Source organism: Equus asinus, chromosome 2 (genome assembly GCF_041296235.1).
Source record: "Equus asinus isolate D_3611 breed Donkey chromosome 2, EquAss-T2T_v2, whole genome shotgun sequence".
Taxonomy (NCBI): domain Eukaryota; kingdom Metazoa; phylum Chordata; class Mammalia; order Perissodactyla; family Equidae; genus Equus; species Equus asinus.
Genome location: NC_091791.1, coordinates 154,109,909 through 154,128,171, shown reverse-complemented (window position 1 = coordinate 154,128,171; position 18,263 = coordinate 154,109,909). Strand labels below are relative to the sequence as shown.

The 18,263-nt window shown below is 37.0% G+C and overlaps 1 protein-coding gene across 27 annotated transcripts in view; it reads left to right on the top strand.

Annotated features, from left to right (window-relative positions):
- Nucleotides 1-18,263, top strand: part of MGA (MAX dimerization protein MGA) — a 155,903-nt gene that overhangs the window by 92,739 nt on the left and 44,901 nt on the right. For all 27 annotated transcript variants that reach the window (XR_011499962.1, XR_011499959.1, XR_011499963.1 and 24 more), the window contains 6 exons: nt 4,349-5,297; nt 6,133-6,211; nt 6,330-6,425; nt 14,662-14,793; nt 15,264-15,368; nt 16,673-17,334. Coding sequence is in view for 24 of the 27 variants with exons in the window: in XM_014857329.3 (XP_014712815.2) it covers nt 4,349-5,297; nt 6,133-6,211; nt 6,330-6,425; nt 14,662-14,793; nt 15,264-15,368; nt 16,673-17,334 (2,023 nt within the window). In the remaining 3 variants the exon portion in view is untranslated. The remainder of the gene's footprint in view (nt 1-4,348; nt 5,298-6,132; nt 6,212-6,329; nt 6,426-14,661; nt 14,794-15,263; nt 15,369-16,672; nt 17,335-18,263) is intronic.

Genomic DNA, 18,263 nt, shown 5'->3' with positions numbered 1-18,263 from the left:
ATTTACTTTTTAGTGTTATTGCTGGTATGGCTGGGTTTTAAGCATTTCCTCTTGCTGTATTGTTTCTCTCATCTGTTCTTTGATTATCCTTCCCTGTTTTCATTTGAATTGAGTTTTAAAAATTGTATTTGTATTGCCTGTTGGTTTTCAGCTATACTTCTGTAGGCTTTTTTTTTTTTTTTGGTGTTTGTATTAGTTTGCTCAGGCTAATGTAACGAAATACTGTAGACTGGGTGGCTTAAACAACAGAAATTTATTTTCTCATAGTTCTGGAGGCTGGAAACTCCAAGTTAATGGTTTTGGCAGGGTTAAGTTTCTGCTGAGAGCTTTCATCCTGGCTTCTAGGCAGCTGCCTTCTAGCTGTGTCCTCATATAGGGGGAGGAGAGACTCCTCACCTTTATGACCTCATTTAACCTTAATTACCTCCTCCAGACCCTCTCCATCTGCAGTCACATGGGGTGTTAGAGCTTCAATGTATGAAATTGGGAGGGACACAATTCAATCCATAGCAGTGGTTATAGAGATTAAAATGTGCATAAATAACTTATCAAGTAGAATTGGATTATTCTAACAGTTCATGAACAGCTCATGTCCTTATAGTTCATGTCTTTATATATATGTTATATAAACTCCTAAAACATTATTTTATTTGCTTTAGATAGCCAGTAGTCATTTAAAGAAATATAAGGAAAAGCCTTTAATAGTTACTCAAATATTTATTTTTCCTCGGTCTTTTCTTTTGTTTCTGGATCCATTTTCATATTGGTTCATTTCCTAAGAACTTCCTTTAATATTTCTTTTAGCTTTTTAAAAATTGAGATGTAATTCACAGCTATAAAATTCACCCTTTTAGGGGCTGGCCTGCTGGTATAGCGGTTAAGTTCACGTGCTCTGCTTCAGCAGCCTAGGGTTTGCCGGTTTGGATCCCGGGCGTGGGCCTACACACTGCTATCCAGCTGTGCTGTGCTAGGCGTCCCACATATAAAGTAGAGCAAGTTGGGCACAGATGTTAGCTCAGGGCTAACTAAACTTCCTCAAAAAAAATTTCACCCTTTTAAAGTGTACAGTTCACTGGTTTTTAGTATATTCACAGACTTGTCCAGTCATGACTACAGTCATTTTTGGGACATTTTCATCACCCCCAAAAGGAACTTTGTGCCCTCTGCTAGTCACTCCCTATTTTCCCTCAGTCACTCATCAACCCCACCCCAACCATATGCAACTTTTTTTTTTTCTTTGTTTCTGGATTTGCCTATTCTGGACATTTTGTGTAAATGGAATCATATAATATGTAGTCTTTTGTGCCTGGCTTCTTTTACTTACATAGTGTTTTCAAAGTTCATTCATGTTATAGCATGTATCTGTACTTCATTCCTTTTATTGCTGAATAATACTCTGTGTGTGGATATACCACATTTTATTTATCCATTCATTAGTTGGTAGACATTAAGGTTGTTTCCACTTTTTGGCTATTATGAATAATGTTGCTGTGAAATCTGTGTACAAATTTTTGTATGCAAGAAATTTTGAGTGTTGATAAGCCCATTCTTTTCCCACTGAATTGTCTTGGCATCCTTGCCAGTTGAAATCATTTGGTATAAATGTGGGTGTTTATTACTGGACTCTGAATTCTGTACAGTTAATCTGTATGTTTAGCCTTATGCCAATATCACACTGTTTTGATTACTGTAACTTTATAGTAAGTTTTGAAATTGAGAAGTATGAGTCCTCAAAGAATTTTGTTCCTATTTTTTGACATGTTTTTGGTTATTTTGAGCTCTCTTGTATTTCCATATGAATTGTAGAAGCAACTTGTCAATTCCCACAAAAATCGCAGGTGGGATCTTGATAGGGATTGTGTTGGATCTCCAGGTCACTTTCAGAGAGTGTTGCTCTCTTACCAATATTAAATCTTCTAGTACATAAACATGGGATATTTATCGTTTTATCTAGGTCATATTTAATGTCTTTCAACAATGTTTTGTAGTTTCCTGTGTAAAAGTCTTACACCTCTTTGGTTCAATTTATTCCTAAGTATTTTATTCTTGTTGATGCTATTGTAAATGAAATTGTTTTGTTTATTCCTAATGTGTAGAAATAAAATTTTTGCATGTGTGTATTCATTTTGGATCCTGCAGTCTTGCCAAACTCATTTATTAGTTCCAGTAGTTTTTTAATGTAGTCTTTAGGATTTTTCTATATACAAGATAATGTCATCTGTGAATGGAGAATTTTACTTCTTCCTTTTCAATCTGGATGTCTTTTATTTCTTTTTCTTGCCTAATCACCCTGGTAGATCCTCTAGTACAGTTGAGTAGAAGTGATGAGAGCCAATATCCTTGTCTTTTTTCTTATCTTAGGAGGTGATATTTCTTGTGCTGTCTGAATTCTGTCAGCTATCTGAAAATGTCTTTAGCCTTGAAGACTTCTTTTGGTAGATCTTAGAACATTAGGTTGATTCTTCAAATACTTCATGATGAGTGTCTTTCCATTGTTTTCTGGCATATATTGTTTCAAATGAGTAGTCAGCGTGTGGCATTCTCATTGTTAGTCCTCCAGTGTAGTGTGTCTTTTTTCTCTGCTGCTTATAAGGTTTTTCTTTTGATCTTTAATTTTCACCAACCTGATCTTTATGTGCTTATCTGTGACTCTCTTTGCATTTGTTATCCTTGGTGTTTGCTGAGCTTCTTGGAAGTTAGGTTAAAATCTTTCACTTTTGGAATGTTTTTCATTTTCTTTTCAAATGTTTCTCCTTTCTTTCTCCTGCCTTTTTGGAAGTGCTGTTACTAGTATGTTAGATCATTTGGTGGTGTTCCACAGGTGTCTGACACTCTTTTCTTTTTTCTTTTCTATTCTTTAGGTGATTTGCTTTAGTTAATTTCAGCTCACTTCTGGGTTTCAGATGTGTTAAGGGTGGCGTTGGACTCCTCTGTCTGATGTGACCTTGGGATCTAAGCGCTGGGAGACTCCAAGTTCTCTGTTTTCATGCCATGTTTCCTGCATCACTGCTGCTTATTCTGCAGAAATCCCCTGGAGGATAGTTGGTGGGAGCAAGGACTAATTTTCTGTTTGGGGTTCTCCTGATTCTAGTCTGTCCATACTCAGGCATTAAAAGTTTGCCTGACTTCTTTGTGTCCCAGCAAAGAGCTTTTGCCTATAGGTACTTTTTTCTCTGTTCACTTGTGCTTCAGGCAGTGTAAATGCTACTCAGGGTTGAAAAATTTTGGCAATCTGCAGTCACCTAGAGAAGACTGGTTCCTTTTTCTAATTCAGTTCATTTAGACTTATTTGTGTCCGAAGGTCTTCCATGGCTTTAAAGAAAAAGAAGGTTTTTAATTTATCTGGTATTTTCTCATTGTTATGATGGAAGTGATGGTTTTGTGATCTCCCACATTCTAACTGGAAGCGAACATCCTCCATTGAAAGATTTTTGAGCAAGGTCAAGATCTTAAGTAAATCATGCAAGGAACAAGTAACTGTACATTGACAGAATGGTTGCTTGTGCATATTTGAGATAAATGAAAGTTTTACAAAGACAATGACTTTAATTGGGTTAGTTAGTTCTAGCATGTCCTCAAGATACGTTGGTACAGTTTGTATACTTTCAATGGTTAGTTGGGAGGAGGGAGAAACTAAAAAGATGATTTTATTTTTTTAATGAATTATGAACAGTAGATCTACCTAGGTCATATGTACTTGCCTTCAACTACCCTACCCTTTGATTTTGGAATAATTAAGGTGGATTCTTTATATTGAAAGTGAATTTCCCTATTTTAAAATAGAAAACTCACCTGGCAACACCATCGTGAATAAACTAAAAAACTACTGGATTGTACATTTTTAAATGGTTAAAATGTTATATGAATTTTATCTCAATTTAAAAAAGAAGAGAAAAATTAGCGGGAAGTTTAAAAGGCCTTTCCTGATGTTTATTGCAATTTGTAATTGTAGTGGACTTTTGTTTGCTTTTATTGCACTTGGTAATCAATGTGTAGATTGATTTCTATAGTTTGATTTTGGGTCAGTGCCAGGTGACTTTCAAAATTGAGTTCATTTGAAAAATACCATTAGGAAAACAAGTGTTATATCTTGCTTTCTGATTTAGTGATAAGAGGGGCACTTGTTAAAGCTTTACTCTTTATATATTTTCTGTGAGAAATGGACAGAAAATGTAAAACTATGATGTTGATAAACTGCTTTTGAGAATCTTATGTTAAACAGAGTGTTTTTTGAGGAATGGCTTGTGAAATCTGATGTGTCGCTTGGTTTCCAGGAATCTTTTTTTCTCTTGAGTCTTATTTATGGATAGTTCTGTCCTTTTTAACCCTACCTCCCCTGTATCTCCAGTCTTGTTGCCAACAATTTTGAAGACGGCTCTCATGTAGCATCACCATTAGACCCGAATGGAAACTTCAATGTTGTCATTAAAGAGGAACCACTAGATGATTATGAATATGGACTTGGTGAGTGCCCAGAAGGGGTCACTGTGAAACAGGAAGAGACAGATGAGGAAACAGATGTATACTCCAACAGTGATGATGATCCTATACTGGAAAAACAGCTAAAGAGGCACAATAAAGTTGATAACCTAGAAGCTGACCATCCGTCTTCTAAATGGCTACCAAACAGCCCATCAGGTGTTGCTAAAGCCAAAATGTTCAAATTAGATGCTGGAAAGATGCCAGTAGTCTATCTGGAGCCTTGTGCTGTCACCAAAAGCACAGTGAAGATTTCTGAGCTCCCTGATAACATGCTTTCCACATCTCGAAAGGATAAATCTTCTGTGTTGACAGAGTTAGACTATTTGCCTATGTACATTGAAAATTCCAATGAGACTGGCTTCTGCTTAGGCAAAGAATCAGAAAACGGTCTTAGAAAACATTCACCAGATCTCAGAGTGGTACAGAAATATCCCTCACTTAAAGAGCCTCAATGGAAATATCCTGATATATCTGACAGCTTCAACACAGAAACAATACTTGACAGTTCAAAGAGTTCAACTGGGGACTCATTTTTAGGAAAAGAGGACTTAGGCAGAAAGAGAGCAACTATGCTTAAGATTTCAACAGCCTCCAAGGCTGTGAATGCTAATCAGAATTCCCCTCTAAATGTACCTGGAAAAAGAGGAAGGCCACGAAAATTGAAACTCTCTAAGGCAGGGCGACCGCCTAAAAACACAGGAAAATCTTTAACTTCTACGAAGAACACTCCCCTGGGTCCTGGGAGTACCTTTCCAGATGTGAAGCCTGATCTGGAAGACGTGGATGGTGTTCTCTTTGTTTCCTTTGAATCGAAGGTAAGATTGTCATTTTCAGCGTTCTTTCTAAGGGCAAATAGTCATTCTTGAGTTGTATACTTTGATAACTTAGAATCTAGTTTTTGTGAGTGCATCCATTATGTAAGCTTGCGTGCCTGGAGAGGGGAACGTCTCCATAATGTTTGGTTTAGTTAACAGGTATCACTTAAGATATTTTGTTTGAATGGACTTAAAAAATTATGTCTGCTTTGATCTCAGTTCATGATTTTTGCATTGTGTTTAGGTTGAATTTTTAAAATCTTTGGGTCTTACTCAAATTTTCATTATTATGGACTTTAAAAAAGCATGAATACATGAAAAGTTTACTAACTCTTTTGGGGCGCCCTATCCCCTGATTTACATCAGCAATAGAAGAGTACCATTGGAGAACCACGTATTAGTAGGCTTCTTAATTCTGCTATCTTACATGTCGATAGTTTCTTTATTTTACTCTTGAACCAGATTATTTTTCTTTCAGATTTTTATAGAAGCTTAGTGTTTCTAAACTGGCTACACAGAGGTTGAATTCTCTCTACCTGGTCTTTTCCTCCCCCCTTGTTAATTGCTGAGAAAGCTGTCTTTACATAGGCTCTAAGAAATCAGTATGCAAATGGGTACAAATATAGTTTTAGGTCATTTATCTGAATATGTTATATTCAGGTTTTTTGCTCTCTTTTTTTCTTTCTGATTATTAAAGTAATGTTTAGAATATTTAGAAAATACCCTAAAGTATCAAAAGGAAAAAAATGTTCCTAGTTTACTTCTAAGCTTTTAGAAGTCATATGACCTTTTTGTTTGTTTTTTGTTTTTTTTGTTTTTTGTTTTTTTAATATAGGAAGCTCTAGACATTCATGCAGTTGATGGGACAACAGAAGAACCCTGTAGTCTTCAGGCATCAACCACAAATGACCCAGGTATTACCTAATAGTAAAAAAAAAAGATCTATTTGGGGTTTGGCTCCAGAAGTGGAAGATGCAATGTTCATTTTTCTGTAGGATATAGTAGCTTATTTTATCATTGTTTTCTGAGTAGGTTGCAGAGCAAGAATTTCCCAATTGGAAAAGGAATTGATAGAAGATTTGAAGGCCTTGCGGCACAAGCAGGTGATACATCCTGGTCTTCAAGAAGGTAATATTCTCTAAAAAAAAAAGATACAAGCCAACTTTTAATTTTATTCTCTTTCTTCTCTGCTTCCCATCTCTTCCCCCTCTTCCTTTTTCTCCTTCCCCCTTTTTCTGTTTTGTCTCCTTTCCCCCATCCTTGATTTCATTTCTTTCAGCGCCTCTCTAAGCTTACATTTTTGTCTTCTCTTTGTCCATGACTCTTCCCTTTAACTTAAAAACATGTCTAGGTCTTTTTTAGCGTAAGAGAAATTTACTTGTGAAGCATAATATCTTATGCATTAAAAAAATGTATCAAGAAAGTGGTGTTTTCTCTTTTCTTTCCTATATCCCAGTATTTTCCCCTCTCTTTCTCATCTTTAAATTTTGGTTGCTTTTGTTTTTGTGTTTTTTTTGAGGGGAGGGTCCTACTTATTCTTAAGCACTTAGTAATATATTTGAGTGTGTAAATAGAAGAATACTTTTCTTTCTCGTGTGGCTGTAAACATATTTTATATGTTTCATATATTTCTTGGGACTTATTTTAAAATTTTCATTATTATCTCTATTTTGTTGTAATAGATTATCTTGACTTTGATTACATCACTTAATCCTTTTTTTAAAATAATGAAATCTGTACTTACTGCCATCGTAGTAACTACTGATTTTCCCGTTTGCACTGTAAATGAAAGATTGTAAGCCATGCCCCAAGTTTTAGTTTCTTTTTTTTTTTTAAGATTTTGTTTTTCCTTTTTCTCCCAAAGCCCCCCAGTACATAGTTGTATATTTTAGTTGTGGGTCCTTCTAGTTGTGGCATGTGGGGTGCCATGTGAGCATGGCCTGATGAGCAGTGCCATGTCCGCACCCAGGATTCGAACTGGTGAAACCCTGGGCTGCTGAAGCAGAGCACGCGAACTTAACCATTCGGCCACAGGGCTGGCCCCCTAAGTTTTAGTTTCTTAAATCTTTGATTTTAGCTGTGCTTCTTGGAGTAGTTTATTGTGTTTTTGACTGTTAGTCAGTTTTGTTTTCAAAGGACTATTTAGCTGATTTACATTATATAGTAGATAATTTATATGAGAGTCTAAGCATTATATACTAACAAACGAAAAGTTGATTTATAAAATAATCGGTCAGTTTCTAAATCAAGGTAATACCTGAAGAACTTTTGCTTTAATATGAGATGGCTTGTGTGACAGTGTGATCTTAAAGTTTGCAAATCTCAATCTAAGTGATAAGGACTGGATACTAAAGATTATAAGGACCATCAAAGTCATATCACAGTAGTCTTGCTGGTAATAACATTTGCTATCGTTTATTGTCAGCTTTCACTTCTGCCGTTTTATTTAAATAATGTTCTTTTCCCCCTGTAAGTTAACTTATCCTTTGTCTTTTTTCCCTCTCCTACTTTCATCTTTTGTTGGTAATGTACTTTGATAATGTATAAATATTATAACATTTATATTGTGTTCTTTCAGCCTAATCCCTGCATTCGTTTTAGTCTTAATTCTAGATTTAAATATATTCATTGCTCCCTGCTGGTCTTTTTGCTCTGGTGTGTTTGCCCATTTCCTGGTTGGCTAAAGTTTTAGTTTTTTCCTTCTCTTATAGACATTTTAGTCAAATCTGTAAATTTTTTCTGTGTATAATGAAGTTCAAAGGCAAATACTTATGGAAACTAAGCAGGTAACATAAATAAAGTGAAATGAACCTGAACTTGCTGGTGGGGTTGGACTCTGATGAGCTGGAGCACAGGTGCCTCTTCTAAAGGGGCAGTCACATCAGGGGATTGTTGTCATATGGGAATGTGGGCCCAGTATTTTCAGAAATTCCCATTGTTCAGTAGAAGCTGAAGTCATTTTTATGTAGTGTCTCTCAATTTTTAAGTGGTGGCAGCTAATACTAGTTTTTTGGGCAAAGCTTTAAAAGCACTGTGAGCCAAATAAAACATGTGTGAGACAGAGTTTGACCTGCTATACAGATACTGCATTTGGTGTTATGTTCAAGTTTTCATTTAATTCTTACATTGTGAAAATTAATCCAGCTGCATTCTTAGATAGTTTCAGTTCTTTAAACCAGATCTGTAATCCATTTGGTACTTACTTTTCATAAGATGTGAGGTAGAGTTCTATTTTAGATTTTTTTCCTCTGTTTTATTTTGACAGATGTTCCCCCCACACCCCAACCTTTGCTTCTTAAGACTTAGGATTTCAAAAGAATAAGTTAATCTGGCTAACTATTTGTAGTACCTGAGTGATGCCAACCCCAGGTCTCTGAAGATAATGAAAGTGTTCTTCCAGATCCCTCTCTAAAAATGGATACTTGAAGTACTTTGTTAAATTTCAGTTCAAAGTCATATTTCTTTGCTTTTCTATTAACTGTAGAGTTTCGATATTCTTTGGAAAATAAGCACTTAAAAATCTTTTTGAGCTGAAAAAAGCTTGAAAGCTTTTTTTTTTTTTTTGGAGGAAGATTAGCCCTGAGCTAACATCTGCTGCCAATCCTCCTCTTTTTGCTGAGGAAGCCTGGCCCTAAGCTAACATCCGTGCCCATCTTCCTCTGCTTTATATGTGGGACGCCTGCCACAGCATGGCTTGTTGAGTGGTGCCATGTCTGCACCCGGGATCTGAACTGGCGAACCCCAGGTTGCTGAAGGGGAACGTGGAAACTTAACTACTGCACCACCAGGCCGCCCAGCTTGAAAAACTTTTTGAGCTTGCTTTGAAATTGTGGAAGAAATGTTAATTAAGCCTGAGACAATGCTTTTATTGTTGTTGATGATAGTTTTGTTGCTAAAATAAAATAGGGTTCTTAATTTTGTTTTCCAGAGTACTATATTTTTGTCTCTTATACTACCTTTATTGTATGTAAATTGGTTTATTTTCTTTCTGTCAACCTGAAAATATCATGTTTTTGAACTTTAAAGGTATTTTTGTAAAAACATTTCTACTTCATTGGTACCAAACTAATTCTATGTCATTTTTTGTGTGTGTGAGGAAGATTGGCCCTGAGCTCACATCTGTTGCCTATCTTCCTCTTTTAGCTTGAGGAAGATTGTTGCTGAGCTAACATTTGTGCCAAACTTCCTCTTTTTGTATATGGGACGCCACCTCAGCATGGCTTGATGAGTGGTGTGTAGGTCTGTGCCTGGGATCTGAACCTGTGAACCCCAGGCTGCTGAAGCGGAGCATGCCAACTTAGCTACTTTGCTACCGGGCTGGCCCCTCAATTTGTAAATGAACTGTTTTTTTTTTTTCTTTTTTTGCTGAGCAAGATTCACCCTGACCTAACATCTGCCGCCAGTCTTCCTCTTTTTTGGTATGTGAGTTACCACCACAGCACGGCCACTGACAGACGAGTGGTGTAGGTCTGCGCCCAGGAACCAAATCTGGGCCGCTGAAGTGGAGCGTACCAGACTTACCCACTAGGCCACCGGGGCTGGCCCTAAACTTTTTATTTTATATAAGTTTTAGATTTGCACAAAAATGGAGAACATAGTATACTCATATACTATGCACCCAGTTTACCCTGTTATTAACATCAAACATTAGTGTGGTACATTTATTCCAATTAGTGAACCAATATTGATATATTATTATTATCTAAAGTCTATCGTTTTTCAGATTTCCTTAGTTTTTGGTTCCAGGACCCTATCTAGGAAACCACATTACATTTAGTAGTTGTGTCTTCTTAGAATCCTTTTGGCTGGGACAGTTTCTCAGACTTTTTATTTGTTTTTTTTGAGGAAGATTAGCCCCGAGCTAACATCTACTGCCACTCCTCCTCTTTTTGCTGAGGAAGATTGGCCCTGAGCTAACATCTGTGCCCGTCTTTCTCTACTTTATATGTGGGATGCCTGCCACAGCATGGCTTGATAGGTGATACATAGGTCTGTGCCCAGGATCCGAACTGGTGTACCCCTACCTGCTGAAGTGCAGTGTGTGAACTTAACCACTACGCCACTGGGTCAGCCCCAGACTTACTTTGTTTTTAATGACCGTAGCAATTTTGAAGAGTACTCGTCAGGTATTTTGTAGAAGGTCCCTTAGTGGGGATTTATCTGATGTTTTTCTTATGGTTAGAGTTAGGTTACATGTTCATGGAATGAAGACCACAGAAGTAAAGTGCCATTCTCATCCCATTATATCAAGGGTATATCGTATCAACATGATTTTTCACTGACCTTTCCATGCTGTACTCTCTTGGAAGGAAGTGACTGGGTAGCCCACATGTAATGAGTGGGGAGTTATGCTCCACCTTCTTGAGGGTGAGGTATCTGCATAAATTATTTGGAATTCTTCACTAAAGATTTGTCTTTTCTCCTTCATTTGTTTATGTAGTCATTTTTTTTAATATCAGTATGGACTCCTGTCAGTGTTAATGTTACATTCTTTTGTGACAGTCTTTCTAGCGCTCTCTACCTTTTCCTTTTAAGTTATTTAAAACTGTTCTGTTTCAGTTAATTTAAAAATATCATGAGAGTACTGTTAAATGTGTCGTTAGCTGGAGTTTTTCCTATCTATTTGCTTTTTTTGTTCTGTGTTGCCTAGTTATATAGCTTTTTATTCCTCTTGAGTGTATTTTTGTGGATACTTTATATTTCAGTGGGTTTAGCAAGAGGCAGGCATTTTTTGCCACAGTTTATTGTCTTAGGTGACTCTGTCTTTGAACCTAAAGGTTATCTTTTGTTCATTTCTAGTCTTTTTTGTAGTGATGTGATAGTATGTCTTTAAGAAGTAGCTCCTAATATGGTGAAAAGGCAAAAACATTTAGAAATATAATTTACTTTAAATTGTCGTATTTGGAAAAGATTTTCTGGTTTTTTGGGATACACTTTCTATGATTTATCTTGTTTTCTGCAAGCTAAAGTTATTCTCATTCATATGAAACCAACTAAGTGTAGATTTCATGTATCTGTTACTTGGGGAAGGATTTTCTTGGCAGAACAAACATTTCAGGATAGTATAGATAAGCTAAATTGGGAATTACTTTAAACAGTGTCCATCTGCCCTTGACCTCTCTATTTTTAGAACTTTTAAAAAATTAATATGTATGTTTAAAATAAATTTGGCTTTTATCTTGTTTTGAGACTTGCTGTCACTTTCAGGGGAAGGAGGCGGTTCAGAATTCAAGTAAGTGCAGACAAGGAAATATGAGAAATAGTCTCTAAATTTGATTGTACGGGTCTGGATTTTGCCTATCTACCTACTTGGCTATATGGGTACATTTTTAACAACTGAATTCCTTTCTTTCTACCTTCTGTGTAGGCAGCTGTTCTGGCAGTTTTTGTCATTAATAACAATAATAGAATATTTTTCTCTTCTCAAAGCACTACAGAATCTCATTTTATCCTTTGTGTAGGATTTAGTTCTCACTTGAGTTTCTGCAATATCTTACTTTCTGGTTCCACTCGGTTCTCCTTCCCCACCTTTCCTAGTTAATTCCTACTTATTCTAACTTAAGAATTCTACCTCTATAAAGTTTTACTAGATTCTCTTGGACTTTGCACGTGTCATTTCTTTTTGCTCACCTCTCATAGGACTTATTTACTCTATTGTAACTACTAAATGAGTCAGTTGGGGAAATATAACTAACCCTCCTTGAGGTCTGGGAAATGTCTTTTATCTCTGTCATCATCTGTATAACAGAGTATTTCACAGAGAAGGTGCTGTAAATTCTTAAAACATGAAATGCAGTGTGGTGGACTGGCATTGATTTTACTGATGAGGAAGGTAAAGCTAAGAGAAGTTTACCCCAAAGATAAGATTAGAAACCATTTGTTTTGACTCATTATCTTATTTTCTCCCCACTTGATTGGAAACGAGGAAAGAATCTTTTGTTTTATTGATGTTAGTTTTAATCACATCATGTGACTAAGTAAAATAAAAATGATAAAAAATATTTGTTTTAAAGAATTAGAATTGCAAACTAAAACAGAATAACCATCTTTTTTTCAGGTAAGTTCTATGTGGAAGATACACAAATTAGCCATAAGAATTTGTGGCTCATACCCTACCTATAATGTCTTCACCTTTTAGGGACCAGCACTGTGTAAGCTGTTGGAAACCTGTACCTATGACTTTTAATGGTTATTACCGTGATACTTAATACTTTGAACTCCTTTGGCTTCAGTTTTGTCAGAATTTAAGTAAATACTTTCCTGCTCCATAATATGAAGCCAGTAATCCACAAATGAGGAAATCCAAATTAGAAGACTGTCAGTAGTAACAGAAAAATGAGAATTTAGGAACAATGGAATGTAAATTTATACCGATAAGATGGGAACCATTTTTAAAGTCCAGTGATATAAAATATTGGAGAGGTTGTGGATCAGCAAGAACTCTCATGCGCTACTGACACGAGTATAAATTGAGAGTAATTTGGCGATATCTAGCGCACACATTCCCAACCAGTGCATTGTTGCACATCGTTATCCATGAGTGTGTGACAGATATGCTCTTGAGATACTGATCTCAGAGTGGCCAGGCAAGACCAAGGGAAATTAATAGCTGTAGAGTTGGTTGCCTCCAGCCAGAAACAGCCTCATGTTTATCCCAGTTTTGTTGTATAATTATTATTTTATATGCTATTGCATGCAAGGATTCAGAATAATAACTATAATAATAATAATAATAATAACTATATAATAATAACTAATAACTGAATTTATTAAAGAATATCAGATGACTTAGAGAGTCTCCCAAAAGGCCAGAGAAGCAAGCCCCGGGACTGTGCAGTCAGGAAAAATGCTGAAATTACATTCCCAGACTACTCAGAAGCAATCCAACAGCATTGGACAGTCACCACCGTTTTCAGTATGGACACTGAAGATGATATGCTAGAGCTAGGACTTTGGTTCCTTTTGCCTCTGAAAGTTCTTCACTTGACCAAACACTCACCCTCATTTACACAATTCTGCATGGTATCCCTTTCCTCGTGATGCTCTCTTTTAAATTGAAGTGTTTCATGGATGCATCTGATTGACAAAACCTATGTCCTATATCTGCACATAAACTGCAAGGCATGTTGGAAAGTGAGTTTTTCTAACACCTACCTTGAAGAGGTAGGAGTGATAATGTGGAAAAGTAACAGCTGTAGGAAGGGTGTTCAGAATATTTTGGGCAGCCACAAGATATGTCAGACACTCACAACATTCAGTACATTGAAAGATGAACATACTCCACACATGGCAACTCCACTCCAGGGTAAACGTCATAAGGCAAAGCTAAATGCACTAGAGAAGTTCTTGCACATGTTCACATGTATGATGTGCATTCTGGTACAAGATGTACTGTTATACTGCAGCATTGTTTGTAATAGAAGTAAGAGACAGCTTAATTCTCGTCAGTAGGAAAATGGTGGATAAATTGGAGTATATTCATAATCTGGAATAGTGTACAGCAGTGAAAATAAGTCATCTAGAGATAAATCTGTCAACATAGACAAATCTCAGATGTTAAACGTTAAGCAAAAAAAAAATTGTAAAAGGATATGTAAAGTAAATACTTTCTCAAAAGATTGCCTCTTAATCCACAAATAAGTCATGATATTTATAGGCTTAATTAACCATAAATACCAATAATAGTAACTACAGAATTAGTAGCCTTAATCAAGCCAAAAGCTCAGTCTAGGGCAAGTTTGTGTTAGAGGTCCCAGAAAGGGTTAAAGCACAAAAGATCTGAATTCTGCTGTGTTTATATATTAGTTATCTATTGTTGCTTAACAAGTTACCACAAACTTAGTACCTTAACACATTTATTGCCTCCCAGTTTCTGTGGGTCAGGAGTCTGGGCACGGCTTAACTGGATCTTCTGGTTTGGGTCTTCCAGGCTGCAATCAAGACGTCAGGCCTGGTTTCTCATTAGAAGCTTGGCTAGGGAGGGATCTGCTTCCATTTTCTCTCAGGTTGTTGGCAGAATTTATATCCTTGCAGCTCTAGCAAGATGGGTGATACACTCAGTCTTATATTATCATTCACACATAATCATGTACATCCCATCCCTTTTGCCATGTTCCATCAGCTAGAAACAAATCACAGGCCCATACTCACATGGGGAAGGAGGAGGGGGGAAGATTACACACACATGTGGTACCAGGAGGTGAGCGTCATGGGGTCACCTTAAAGTCTGTCTGCCACTTTTTATTTTTATTTTGTCATTTTTGCTCTCCGCTATCTCCTTTATCTCTATTAACCACCCCTCCTCCCCACCCGCAACCAAAGGTTAAAAGAAGCTAATATGATTTGTGGTCCTTTTTTCTTGTAGTGGGCTTAAAATTGAATTCAGTGGATCCAACAATGAGCATTGATCTTAAATATTTGGGAGTACAGCTGCCTTTGGCTCCAGCCACTAGCTTTCCTTTCTGGAACCTTACAGGAACTAACCCTGCCTCTCCTGGTGAGTGCATCACATTTGTAAAGTCAGACAAAGTTGTGATATAAATAAAAAGCTACCTTTGTTAGAGACATTTAAGGTAGTTCTTTTAGCTACTCTTCTTCCTTTTTTTTCTTTTTGGTGAGGAAGATTGGCTCTGAGCTAACATCTGTTGCCAATCTTCCACTTTTTGCCTGAGAAAGATTGTTACTGAGCTAACATCTGTGCCACCCTTCCTCCATTTTTGTATGTGGGATGCTGCCACAGCATGGCTTGACAAGTGGTGCATAGGTCCGTGCCCAGAATCCGAACCAGTGAACCCCGGGCCACTGAAGCGGAGCACTCAAACTTAACCACTAAGCCACTGGGCCAGCCCCCAATGGCATAATCTTAGCAATGATTTATACATTTTAGATAAAGTCTTAGGAATTGATGAGATACAAAATATTGGCTTGCTAAAATTTTGGTCATCTTTTTTACTTTTTCTTTTATAGATGCTGGATTTCCCTTTGTTTCTAGGACAGGGAAGACCAATGACTTCACCAAGATCAAGGGATGGAGAGGAAAGTTTCATAGTGCTTCTGCCTCTAGGAATGAAGGTAATTAGCTTTTTAAAAATTTATAAGTAAGTTCTGAAAAATGCTGCCAAAAAAAGCCTTTTGTTAAAATTGTCTTGGTTGTTTTTCTTCATCTCTTCTGTCCATGCTTTAAAATAAACTGAAAATTGTTGGCTTTTGTTCATTCCTGGTGTTCCATAGCCCCGATCCTGGGGTTCAGTCCCTAACCATGTTAGGCTTAAGTAATCTCTGCAGCCCTTTTTAAAAACCGCACTTCCTTTCTGTTATTCCTGTAGTTACAAAAAGCATCATTCTCAAGCATTATTTCAAAACTGTGTACTTCAGAGCTGGATAGTGATTCCCGATAGCATTATACTTCAGAGTAAACTTCTAATTCAAGCATTTTGACTGAATGCCTGTAGGTCTCCTTTCTTAGTGCTTTTCCTTTCCCTCTGTACTTTTTTGCAGTTTACGCTCCAACCAGATAAATATAGTGTTTGTCCAAAATAGTTTTTCTCATCTTTGACTCTTTGTACAGTTATAATAGTGTAATACTTGTGTCTCTACTAAGCTTGCTTTTTTGTTTCTTAAAAATGAAATTTTGTACTCTTCTTTTTGTGCTCTTACCTCTTCATTGTATCAGAGTCCAGGACTGCAGGCTCTTAAATGATCTCTTGGCATTCTTTTGAGGTCTAATTTAAGTATATTTTGTGCTCTTATGTTTTTATTTAGATGTGGTCTCTATACTAAGGTTATAAGTTGTCAGAGGTTGTAAACTCTTAACCCTAGTGTTAATTATTACTATTCCTAGGACTTTGTAAAAATTAATGCTAAGTATGTATTAAGATAATGTTAGATAATGGCTTTTAATATAACTAGCAGATGATATTCAGTCTCTTCACTTGGTGGGTTTTTTTTTTAATATACCTTTTGGTGAGGAAGATTGGCCGTAAGCTAATATCTGTTGCCAATCTTCCTCTTTTTCTTTTCCCTCCCCAAAGCCCCAGTACATAGTTGTATATGCTAGTTGTTGGTTATTCTAGTTCCTCTATATGGAATGCCACCTCAGCATGGCCTGATGAGTGGTGCGAAGGTTCTGTGCCCAGCATCCGAACCAGTGAACCCCGGGCTGCTAAAGGAGAGTGCGTGAACTTAACCACTTGGCCCTAGGGCTGGCCCCCTTCACTTGGTTTTATATTTTATATTTTTCTTCATTCTAAAGAGGGACAGTTTAGAAGATTCAATAGCATATAACTGAATACTTCTGGCCTTTTAAGTATATTTTTCTAGAGATCTAAAGGTCTGTCCTAGATTTCTTTTAAGTATCTGTATCTCCTTATTTCTAGGTGGAAATTCAGAAGGTTCACTGAAAAACCGTTCTGCTTTCTGCAGTGATAAGCTAGATGAATATTTGGAAAACGAAGGCAAGCTTATGGAAACAAACATGGGTTTCTCTTCCAGTGCTCCCACATCTCCTGTGGTATACCAGCTTCCCACCAAGAGTACCAGCTATGTCCGAACACTTGATAGTGTACTAAAGAAGCAGTCTACCATTTCCCCTTGTACCTCTTACTCTTTGAAGCCTCATTCTGTACCCTCTGCCTCTCGAAAGGTGAAGTCTCAAAACAAACAGGCAACTTTCAGTGGCCGAACTAAATCATCTTATAAATCCATTTTACCATACCCCATTTCACCAAAACAGAAACACACTCATATAATTCCAGGAGATAAGGTTACCAAGAATTCTTCCAGCACCATCTCAGAAAATCCGGTGAATAATTTTGTTGTGCCAACTTTAGATGAAAATACATTTCCAAAGCAGATTAGTTTGCGGCAGGCACACCAGCAGCAGCAGCAACAGCAACAGGGAACTCGCCCTCCAGGCTTGTCTAAGTCTCAAGTGAAGCTAATGGACCTGGAAGATTGTGCACTTTGGGAAGGAAAACCAAGGACCTATATCACCGAAGAGCGAGCAGATGTATCCTTAACAACTCTGCTTACTGCTCAAGTAAGTATCTGTTGTCTTCCAGAAGCATATTAGTTCTTGGCTAGAAAGAATTAGGTTAGTGAGAGGAAATGGGACTAGGGCTTTTTGGCAGGAGGTTTGGGCATTTAGTTACCTCAGTGACAACCAAGGAGATGTCCTCCGCATTTGTTGTTCTTTATCAGCTAGATACCCAAGTGTAGATCCTTCCTGCCAGCAGAGGGAGACAGTACAGTTGTGCTTTGAATAATGTCTTTCTCCTTTATAAAGGCAACTGGCTACTCTGAAAGTCTCTGATTTCATTCTCCAGAGGGTGGGCAAGTACATTTGCTGATCTTGTTAAAACAGCTTTGAAGATTCTGCTTAAAAGGTGTACTAAATCCCAGAAAATCCAACAAATTATAAATGTACAGAGAAAAAGCTTTTGTCTTTTGTAAAATTTTATGTTAAGAATTTTTTATTTTTATTATTGATTCATCTTTCTTAGCGGCCTCTGATGCATGTGAAATGACACAACAGCATCTGGAAAATTTTTTTAATGACATTTCTGTACTTTACCTTCCATTTTTTAATTCTGTTACTAAATTCTAGAGCTAAAAATCCTCAGATGTTAGGACTAAACACAAAATGCGTCCTTTATTATTAATTATTCCTAAAGACTTTTATGCACATATTATCCTATTCCTTTTTTATTAATTACCGTGAAACAGAGGTCAGCAAACTGTTTATGTAAAGGGCCAGGTGGTAAATATTTTAGGCTCTGCAGGACGTACACTCTGTTGCAGTTACTCACTTCTGCTGTTGTAATGCCATAGACTGTAAATGAATGAGCCTGGCTCTGTTCCAGTGAAACTTTATGTATGAAACAGACTGGCTTTGGCCCGTGGGCCTTAAGCTTGGCAACCTCTGCCCTAGAACATTATGTGTGATTTCTGTGGAGACTAAGTTCATCC